The following is an 11,393-nucleotide window of genomic DNA, read 5'->3' on the forward strand; positions in this document are numbered from 1 at the left end:
CGTAGTGGTGGAGACAAACTGCAGTGATTGGCCAAAGCAGAGCGAAGGCGCAGACAGGAGCAGCGCTGCGCACTCTGATTGGTCCATGGACAGTACGTCAAATACATGTTCGTATTCCCCAGCAACTGCGCTTCGATAGCCGCTTCACACAGCTCCTCCTACCTGTCCCTGTCTTATGTAGGCTATCTTCCAACAATGATGCCCATTTCTGTTGGCGTTCTTGACCGTTTCTTGCCAAAAGGACCAATACATTTGGACTGAGCTGTCTGCGTAAAGGTAGGTTATGTGCGCTTGCCTTTTCTTATGTTGGGCCGCCTCTGCCAGTATTTGCAGTAGAACCGTGCCATAGCCGGGGATGTGTCGCGTCCTGTCGAGTTGTGCACCGCCGATTGAGGGATTATTCTCGTTTCCAGAGCCAAACAGGCGCATGGAGGAACTCAAGTCTGTCATACGCGCTGAATTACTGCATGGGTTCTCATTTTCTTTTACTGTGCAACCCAGGTGCACGTTCATGTATTTGCCCATCGAAGTAGTCGTTTGACTATTGAAAGAGCAGTCATTTGTAGTCAAGCATTATTCCTACCAATAAATAATTTAATGGATTTCTAGCCTTGGGTGTGGACAGCGGATGGGGTTATGTTACGTAACGTCCTCTCATTCATCTTCCACGCCTCTCCCTGAACCCCGGCCTGTGCATCCTACACAGCCTAATCTCTCCGAGCCCACTGCTGTCCACAGTCCTGGACCACCGCATTAAATAACTGATGTGATCCGTCACGTGATCAGCCTAAACCCTACTCTCAGATGCAAATGCCTTTTTGTAGGCTAAAGGCCAACAGCCAAAGTCAGTGTGTCTCAGAATAGCCAACGCTGTCATTTCACGTGTGGTCATACATGTGAAACTGACTGAAAACGGCAAAAGAATAACAGGTGGCAGGTGCGTAACATAAATAAACCTTAGGTTTCTAATTTAATATATAGCATCACTGTTGGTGATGATGACGATGATGATGACGAATATTTAGCTGCTTCTACAGAAGTGTGGAGGCCTCTAATGTGATAGCCCTAGGTGAGCTATCTTTTGTAGTAAAATGAGCTGCAGGCCTTTTTTCATTAGAACACACATCAATGGACGCAAAACCTAATCTTATGATGTTATTTACATGCACATCATCTTCCCTATGGTATAGTTTGTATATAATATTAGATATAGCTTGCATTTTTCCTTATCAGAATTGGACTCATTGTCACCTGAATATTACCAATGAGTTACTTAAAGCAATATAATAATAAAAATAAAAAAAAAACTTAACCGGACATCTAATTAAAATACACAAGGTGCAAAAACACCTCAATATCAGGCCCATGACAGATTGTAATCTTTGACAGACTGTACACAGTAGCAGCAGGTTATGTCCTCTCTACTGATCCCTCTCTCTCTCTCTGCCCCAGTCCAACATGGCGACGGTGGTGATGGAGCAGATCGGACGGCTGTTCATCAATGTGCAGCAGCTCCGTCAGATCCCTCAGCTCCTGGAGTCGGCCTTTCCCACGCTTCCCTGCACCGTCAAACTCTCCGATGTGCCCAAGGTCTTCCAGGAGCGCTACATCCTCACTGGGTACAGGCAGACGGACCAGAGCTGGCGCTACTATTTCCTTACCCTCTTCCAAAGGCACAATGAAAGCATAAATGTGTGGACTCATTTGCTCACTGCTCTGATTGTTCTGGTCAAGTGTCAGGAGATCTCCCAGACAGTGGACTTCTTACGGGACCCCCACGCTCAACCGCTCTTCATCATCCTCCTCACTGCCTTCATCACGCTCTCCTTCAGTGCACTTGCTCATCTTCTGAGTGCCAAGTCCGAGTTGTCCTTCTTCACTTTTTACTTTTTGGACTACTTGGGTGTTGCAGTTTATCAATATGGCTGTGCAGTTGCTCACTACTACTATGTGATAGAAGAGGACTGGCACACGAGAGTCCGCGGGTTTTATCTACCCACTGCGGCTTTCCTGTCATGGCTAACATGCTTCGGCTGTTGCTATGGCAGGTACTCGAGTCTTGAGATGCCTAAGTTTACCAACAAGCTTTACCAGTTGGTTCCTTGCACCTTAGCCTACTGTTTAGACATCAGCCCAGTTGTTCATCGTATCTACAGCTGCTATCAGACCGGCTGCTCTGACCCTGCAGTGCCGTACCACTTTTACCACACAATACTATTCATCGTCAGCGCCTACTTCTTCTCCTTCCCCCACCCGGAGAGCCTGTTCACGGGAAAGTGTGACTTTATAGGCCAGGGTCACCAGATTTTTCACGTTCTGATGGGGGTGTCCACGCTCATGCAGATCGCAGCGCTACGCATGGACTTTACGGACCGCCGCCCCCTTTACGAGCGTCTCCATGGCGACCTGGCTCATGACGCCGTGGCGCTCTTCATCTTCACCAACTGTTGCTCTGCGCTCACTGTGTTTTATGTGCGGAAGCGTGTAAAAGCATCTCTCCAAAACAAACGGGACTAATGATAATGTCATATACTATAATCTCATCTCAAATGTAAATTGCTTTTTAAAAGGTGCAGTATAAAACTTTTAAGGTGGAGGGTGTGTCATTTGTCTGTCAGCATGGAGATGTTATTACTTTGCACTGAATAGCATTAAATTTATCTATCAGCATGGATACACGATGATGCCACCAGGCCAAGTTGCAGGTGACTGCTTTCTCAAAAAGAGAGAATATTTTTATGGTACTTTTTACCAAGTAAAAAACATAAAAAAAAACTCATATTGACTAAATGATAGATAAATTCAATGCCATACTGTAGAACATTCCAGGCAAGGCAATGACATCTCCAAGGAGACAAGAAGGTAGTGTACCTGCCACCAGAAAAGTTGCATAGTGCACCTTTAAAGATTCCATATTATGCTAAATTAGGCATTTTCACTCAACAAGAAGCCCTTGCTTTTTTAGCACTTAATTTATAGTTTACTTGATTGAACAAATACAACAAACATAGATTAACATGTACCCACAAGTACCCACTATATATACTGTATATTGAACCCAAAAAGTATTGTTCCATGCATCTTTTATTGAACCATAAGCTGACAATAATAATCATCATGACAGGCCTACAAAGACTGGGAACACAATTACCAGCCTATTTATGTTTTACTTTTATCCACACATGCTTGAGAAGTCCTGCTTGCAAAAGGTTCATCTTGACCGCAACCAGGAAATTTACTTTATTCTTTAACAAGTTTTATTTAAACACCATGGGACTCTCTTTGATCATTACAGCAATTGTAAATACTACAAACAATAAGCTCATTTACTGGATCTAGGGCTTGAAAATATGACAAAAAACAAAACAAAACAAAAAACAAGTGGTTTTGAAAATGAAATTCCTGAACATAAATAATAGATATTTTTAGTCATTGCCATTTAATACAAACACATATATATACTGTATGTCTTCCTCAAAACTCTTAACTCAAACCACTTGCCTTTACTGACAGAGAATTGGCTGTAGACATCACAATAACTGGCTCCATCTATTAGGGTCACATAGCTAATAGTTGTACTAAAAATCATCAATCTCAGGAAAACAGACTGCCCCAAAATGTTTTCCACACATATCCGTTTGTTTTTTAAGCCTGATAAAGCATAATATGGGCTCCTTACATATGACTGTAATGCAATATAATGTGTTCTGCCAAAACAAATGAAATAAGTAAAGCTTTTATAAGAGGATTTTTATGTGGTGACAGAAAGTCTATCATGCACATTTCAGCATTTAACTTTATAATTGAAGATGGCAAAAACAGTATACATTTTCTCATTGATGACATAGTTTGTGTTATTTTGTATTTCTAAATTAAATTGTCGCATTGAGAATATACAGTACATAACTTATATCATTATGTTATTTTCTATTAAATGGTCTGCCAGGTACCTGTTTGTCCCTACATTTCTAACATTTTCACATTTATACACCACATCTTGTATTCTACAAAACAAGGATATTATGTGAACACTGACAATTGTGCCACATATGTAGAGAGAGATTATTTCAAAATCAAATCTTGCACCTCAAATGATTCTTCATAATTTAGCACTGAAGCCTTTTGTAATTTTATTCAACAGCCGTTTTTTTCATATTTGCCTTTCATTTCCAACACATAAACACTAGATTTACATTGCTGGCTTTTTAATTTGGTTAGTCGGATTTGACAGTCAAAAGTCAATGTTAGTTGTGTGGAGCCCTTATCTCTTTGCATCTCATGGTTTCTTTCTGTCTGATGAAAACGTGTGCCTCTTCGCATGTTGTATTACTGTAGACGTACTGTGGGAACTGATGTAGCTTTGCACTTATTTCTTACCTTGTATATAAGTATTTATCTTTTTATTTATTTACAGTCAAACAGCACTTGGAGTGTTGACGGTGTTGCTATCCAAAACAGTAATGCAGACTACATTTCACCTGGTGCACTTCTTTTTGTTGTTTTATGCTCTCCAAAATGTGACATTAGGCTATATACGAAATGTCCGATATTATTTATATTTAACCTTTTGTTTCACATGATGTTCAATGTGCCAATGAATCTGTTTCAGTGATGGTACTTCTGGATAATGATTGAGAATGATACTGATTTTCGGACTTGACATTTGCGTATTTACACTACTGACTATATATTTGAATCCTATAAACACCTTACACTGCCTGAAACACTGGATATCTGTAGCTGACTATGTTTACACACTCGTTTTGCTTTTAGTAATCTTATTTTTTCCACATTTAGGCTTTTTTTTTTTACAATGAAAATGAGAGAATGACTTTAGGTGCACTTGACCTGAAACTGGTTTCAACCGGGGTTTTCTTGATACGTTGCTGCACTCAAAAGACTCCAATTTATTATTATTATTTTTTTATTATTTAAAACTAGAAAGACTAATATTTTGTGGGCATTTTAATATTTATGACCATAATTATTTATGCAGATGTCTATATGTAATACCTCATATTGAATTGCAGCATAAATTGTGTGTAAGCATAGCCTGACCTTTACCTTGGAGAGCAGAGTGCGAAGGACCAGAATGTCTCCTCTTCTGTATGTGACTGTTCTAATGTCAAGTGGTATTTAAGACAATAAAGTGTTTCAGAAATTTTACCTTTGCTCTTTCAATTTAGTGGTTATTACAATTTTACATTACAATGCCTCATGTTTTAAGAAATATTGTGCAGGACTATACTTGCGTCTCTTGGACCTACAGTATACATTTGGAAGATATTTGCTACTCTTAAACACAATCAAGTAATATTTTATTGTCTCCACTAGAGGGCAGCATTGTTGTTTTGAAGATTCTGCCAGAGACTATTCAAAACACTCCTTTTAAGACAAGGTGGTTTTGAAGCAGATTTTCAGATGAACAGGGTTTTTTGGGGACATGAGACGTGCTATTTGTCTTCTGAGTCGTGTATGTCATTTATCAAACAACTAAGTAGTGTAGACACAGTTCTTAGTCATAAAGAGCAACACTTTGTCACACACTGTCGTGTTCTTACAGTAAAATATTGAAACTGGACAGAATTCAGTATGAATTGCATGACTGATTAAACATGGTAAATTCTTATATTTTAAGTAGTCCTCAAGTGGGGTGTAAATGGCTGAGTGGTTAGAGCTTGTCCTTTGTGTCCTTAGGCAAGACACCTAGTATGAATGTGATGTGTGCATGAGGGATTGGTAGTGCTGGCACAGATTACTTCTGTCAGTGTGTGTGTATGTATATATATATATATATATATATATATATATATATATATATATATATATATATATATATATATATATATATATATATATATATATATATATATATATATATATATATATATAGTATAAACAGGGCAGCTGTGGCTATAGTAATTTGCCACCAGTGAGTATGGAGTGAATGAATAATGACTACAGTGTGGCACTTTAGAGACTTAGATAAGTCTGTAAAGCGCATTACAAGTGGGAATTATTATATTAGTCCATAGGGGGCACACTCGTTTTTCATTAAATGATAAAGGAACCAGTGTGGCAACACGTGTTTGAAATATTTTACACATTGGGCATATATTGTTGCTTTGGGTATTATGCTTAAGCCATCTGGTGCCTGCTTTGTAAATACAACAGCATTTTCTTAATGTAAAGTAATTCACAAGAGTCAAAGATAATTATTCCAGCAAAGATTACAAAACAATATGAGAAGATTCAATAATGTTTTTGCAGCTGCTGACTCCTGTGCCATTGCTGTGGGTGGCGCACTTCTATACATTATGCATATGCATATGCGCCAGCACTCTATACTGTATATTCTTTTTATTAACACAGTAACTGTAATACGTTTGTGTGGGGCTTTGTGTGTTTGTGGTGGGCTTTACAGATGCTTAAGATGTGCACGGTGTTTCTCATATAAGGTAACAATCTCATCAGTGAATCTTCTCTTGCCACTTCCCACACAAACAACAGCAAATTAGCACAGAGTCTTGGTGTGCACTTATATACGATGCTAATTAGAACTTCTACCATCTATGAAGACATGTTATTGAAATTAGCCAGAAGCAGCTTGGTTGAAACACTGAGTATCAGCGTTTCCAATATAATTTCCTTCTCTCTTGGGCCACTTTAGGCATAACTGTGGCCAATGCTGTGTGCTGCTGGAGCCCATCTGTTTCAGAGTTTTAAAAAAATGTATGCAGATCTTTGTTGTAACAAGGAGTCACTGTCGTTGAAGATTTGTTATTAATAGGGATGGGATGAGAAACAATGCCCACAAGACAAGAGATCCAATGGAGACAGGATGGGATTTGGACGTAATACGTAGGCCTAATTATGAAACTGTGTGGTTCACAATTATGCGGCACAATTTTCGATTGATTCCATTTAATCCATTTTGTTTGTTTGTTTTGTTTTTACCAAATTGTAAAAGTACGTCTCACAAAGTTCAGTTTCCACATGTGTGCACAATTTTGTGGCAGCTTTATTTTGCATTATCTTGTGGCATGAGACTTTGTCCCATCACGAATAAAAAATAAAACTCACTGGACACTTGTGTAGGGCAATCAACAGATCTAACCACAGCAAATCTGAACTAGTCAAGAAGATAAATTAAATGTTCATCTTGTATTCTACAAAACAAGGATATTATGTAAAAATCTAAATCAAATCTTGCACCACAAGTAATTCTTCATAAATGTTCACTTGGGTTTCTGTTTCCTTTGCAGTATCATCCCTCCTTATCCCAGCACATGACCAGTACCTCATTTAAAATCACTTTCCATTCTGAAGCTGATTTGAACTTGAACAGGTTTATTAATGATATACAGACATGGACAAAATTGTTGGTACCCCTCTGGCAACGAAAGAAAATTCAACAATCATCACTGAAATAACTTGAAACTGAGAAAACCAATAATAAATAAAAATTTACTGAAAATTGTCCAATAAAAATCAAACATTGTTTTTCACATGTGGTTCAACAGAATTATTAGAAAAAACAAAATATTGAAACTGGCCTGGACAAAAATGATGGTACCCTTAACTTAATATTTTGTTACACAACCATTTGAGGCAATTCTGCAAGCAGACGATTTCTGTGACTGTCAATGAGACCTCTGCACTGGTCAACGGGTATTTTGACCCATTTCTCGTGAGCAAACTGCTCTTATTGTCTTAGGTTTGAAGGGTTCCTTCTCCAGACAGCATCTTTCAGGTCCTTTCACAGATGTTCAAGAGAATTGAGATCTGGGCTCACAGAAGACCACTTCAGAATAGTCCAAAGTTTTGTTCTCAACCATTCTTTTGAGGCATTATCCTGTTGGAAGTCCTATGACCTATGACTAAGACCAAGCTTTCTGACACTAGGGAACACATTTTGGTCCAAAACACCTTGATAGTTTTGAGATTCTGCTGTATTTTGCACAGATTCAAGACACCCTGTGCCAGATGAAGCTATACAGCCCCAGAACATAACCAAGCCTCCTCCGTGCTTTACAGTAGGGACAGTGTTCTTTTCTTGGTGTGCTTCATTTTTGCGTCTGTGAACATAGAGCTGATGTGCCTTGCCAAAGAGCTCTAGTTTAGTCTCATCTGTCCAAAGGACATTCTCCCAGAAGCTTTGTGGCTTGTCAATATGCATTGTGACAAATTCAAGTTTCACTTTTTAATGATTTGCTCTCAGCAGTAGTGTCCTCACATGAAGTCCACTTTGTCTCAAACAGTGATGGATGGTGCGATCTGACACTCAGGTACCTTGCCCTTCAAGTTCACATTTAATTTGTTTGGAGGTTCTCTGCTCTTTGGTTACCATTTGTATGATCCATTTCTTCAATTTGTCATCAATTTTCCTCTTGCAGCCACAGCCAGGGAGGTTGGCTACAGTCCTGTGGACCATAAACTTCTGAAGAACATGTGTAACTGTAATCACAGGAACATCAAACTGCTTGGAGATGGTCTCATTGTCTTTAGCCTGCTTGTTTATTATTTTCTTTCTAGTCTCCTGACACAGTTCTCTTCTGCACTTTCTCTGGTCCATGTTCAGTGTTATTTCCATCATGTCTTCAAATGGCACAATGACACATGTCCCCCTTTAAACAGGTAGACTGACTGAGGACAAGTTTGAAGACAGATTAGAGGACATTCCTAAGTTTAACATGTCCCTGTTCTTCAGTTACTTACATGCATACATACTTACTTTTCTAGGGGTATCACCATTTTTGTCCAGGCCAGTTTCATTAGTTTGTTTTTTTAAAATAATTCTCTTGAACAACAAATCAAAAATAGTGTCTGATTTTCATTGGTTATTTGTCAGGATTTTTTTTATTTATTATTGCTTTTCTCTGTTTCAAGTTATTTCAGTGACCATTGTTCATGTTTCTTTCCATACGAGAGGGGTAACAATTTTGTCCATGACTGTATATTGTATGATTGGTTCATGAATTATATGCATTCAGTACCACCTTAAATTGAGCACATACTAAAATGACTATTTGCATGCTGCTTTGAGTTTTCTCACTCAATTTTTGGTCCTTCTAAGTTGCCCTGAAAATCTCTGTCATCCTCTTCCTCGCGGTACCTATGATTGAATCAAGGTTGCCACGGTGATACAGGGTGGCCTCGGTTTCCCATCGTTTCTGTAATTAAGGCTTTGACTGTGATGGGGAGGGCTTTTGTTCAGACTTATTAAACTGCTGTCGCTCCATTTCGCCAGGTGACACACTGCCAACCTTGTCTTTGATTCTCTGTGAACCTCATCATGGGCTGCCAGATATTTGGCTTGTGTTATTGTATTGTATCACTGATATATTTTCATAAAATGCAAATCCTATGAGGAATCTAATAATAATAATAGAGCAGGGGAAAAATATTATCAGGTTGTAAAATACTCATGAATACAGAGGGAAAAGTATAACCTGTATTCTTCAGTGTTCCTTCTATTTCATTTTCTGCAGGGACAGAGACGGGGATACGAATGTGATACAGAAAGTGTGAAAAACCTTGTAGACCACATGCACCAGTGCAAACTGTGAGCCTTCATATTTCATACTGGTAAAGTGTTTTTTTTCTTTTATTCCCTATGTGTTTTTATTGCTAAAATATGCTGTAGATTGAACTTGTAACTTGATCTGGAGATGGCACCACAAGCTAGCCTGAATCATCAGCCGGTTGGGAATTACAGGTGCAATAAAAATGCAAAGTTTTTATTTGACAAAGAAAGTCCAAAGGTGGATAGCTTATGCAGTCTGCTCTCACAACTCGGGTTGGTTCAGCTCTTCGCTGATTGGCCGGTGTGCCGTCTACAACTTCTGGGGTTCTTGCAAACTGTCTAGTGTATTCTGATTCCTGACCAAGTCGCTGTAGAGAAATAAAATTCAATGGAGGCACTAGGTGGCACTAGCCTCGCTACCCACAAGCAGGCAGGTAGAGAAATTTAATGCCATATTGTGGAACATTTCAGGCAAAGTAATAACATCTCCATGACAAGCGGATGCAGACCCTCCTCCAGAAAAGTTACAAAGTGCACCTTTATTGTCCCTGAAGGGAAATTTGTCCTCTGCATGTCTTCCACTTTGATGCCGCTGGGGCAACCTGCCAGAGCACAATGCACCCCCAGGGAGGTGAAACCATTTGGAAAGGTTGGCAAAGGTTGGGGGCCTAGGGCAGGAAGGCTCCCTTTTAATAAAAATAACAGGAGGATGGTGCAATTCAGGGCCCATAAAACCCTGGGGCTCAGGACAACAGATTCCTTTGACCCTCTATGTCAACTGACCGGACCAATCTGCAGATATTTTGATACGTTCTTGTTAGCAATAGCTGGTGGATTAGCTTTGAGTAAACAGAGAGAACCCAAAATGCTTCTTATGTTTTGCAAACTGAAAAATAGGACTTTGAACATCACAATAAGTAACTTCATAATGTTATTAGTTAAAACTGATTCTGTAGAGGAAAAAAGACATAAAACATACATACATATAACATAGAACGTCTACCAGTTCTATGTTTATTTTGTGCAGTTACAAAGTGCATTTCAAACCTGCACATCCATGTCCCCCATGGCCCTGAAGGAAACACACATTTTCACTTTCTTAACCAAGTGTCCTTAGTGAGTGGACCGCCTAATAGATTCTGTCTGCTCCGAAAGAGGCCCTTCTTTGTTCTTCCTCTCCATCTCCACGGCTAAGGCTGCGGTGCTCCCTGTGTTCCCAATCACATCGCTCCTATTCATCAGCGCTGTGGGAGGAGATAGGGAGAGCTGGAGGTGAACAGGAAGCACGTTGGCGTCCATATCTGAAGGTCTCTTGTCTTCACCCAAGCTTCAAGGATAATGAATTCCCCTCGGTTGCCCCTTAACCTGTGTGAATACAGCAGGTTCACAGCATTATTCCCAGATAAGCACATATAGCGAAGTTTAGAAGGCTGTGGTACAGATTGGACAGACAAGTGGAAGCTGAAACTAACAGAACTTGTTAGTTTATAGAGTTGTTTGAATGATCTTAGCTTGCACCTTTAGTTTTCATTTTGACTAAAAGGGACATATGTAAAATATTTATAATGGCATAATATAAAGGTATAATGGTGCTTCCTCATCATATTGACTCAAAGTTGTATTTTGATTCATGCATATTTGAGTAATTCTGTATTCTCCTACATTTGGGCTTGAGTGCTCAGAAAAACTTTCAACTTTCACGTACGCCCTACCCCGACCTACATCCCTGCAATTATTTGAATAATTATGACATTGAGGCATACACATAGAGTTCAAAAAAAAAAACACCTAAATTCAAATCTGCTGCTTGCTGGTGACATTCCTGTTGCAGTTACAGATTTTGAACAGGAAGTCAATTCAGTCATTT

General features: G+C 39.2%; 1 protein-coding gene across 2 annotated transcripts; it reads left to right on the top strand.

Moving 5' to 3' along the window:
- The first annotated feature begins 139 nt into the window (after positions 1–139).
- On the top strand, positions 140–5,144 carry paqr7b (progestin and adipoQ receptor family member VII, b). 2 transcript variants are annotated; one of them, XM_055164345.1, is made up of 2 exons: positions 140–276; positions 1,453–5,144. In XM_055164345.1, exon 2 carries the CDS (start codon positions 1,459–1,461, stop codon positions 2,515–2,517), a length of 1,059 nt encoding a protein of 352 aa, XP_055020320.1. In that variant the 5' UTR covers positions 140–276; positions 1,453–1,458; the 3' UTR covers positions 2,518–5,144. The 2 variants fall into 2 exon arrangements, with proteins under 2 accessions (XP_055020320.1, XP_055020321.1); XM_055164346.1 differs by lacking the exon at positions 140–276 and adding an exon at positions 804–937.
- Positions 5,145–11,393: the final 6,249 nt, after the last annotated feature.

Source organism: Boleophthalmus pectinirostris, unplaced genomic scaffold (genome assembly GCF_026225935.1).
Source record: "Boleophthalmus pectinirostris isolate CB_2022bp ecotype Guang Dong unplaced genomic scaffold, ASM2622593v1 HiC_scaffold_6, whole genome shotgun sequence".
In the NCBI taxonomy this organism is placed as follows: Eukaryota; Metazoa; Chordata; class Actinopteri; order Gobiiformes; family Gobiidae; genus Boleophthalmus; species Boleophthalmus pectinirostris.

Excerpts from the sequence above, each read along its gene's own strand:
- paqr7b (XM_055164345.1), top strand. The coding sequence starts at position 1,459 with ATGGCGACGGTGGTGATGGAGCAGATCGGACGGCTGTTCATCAATGTG.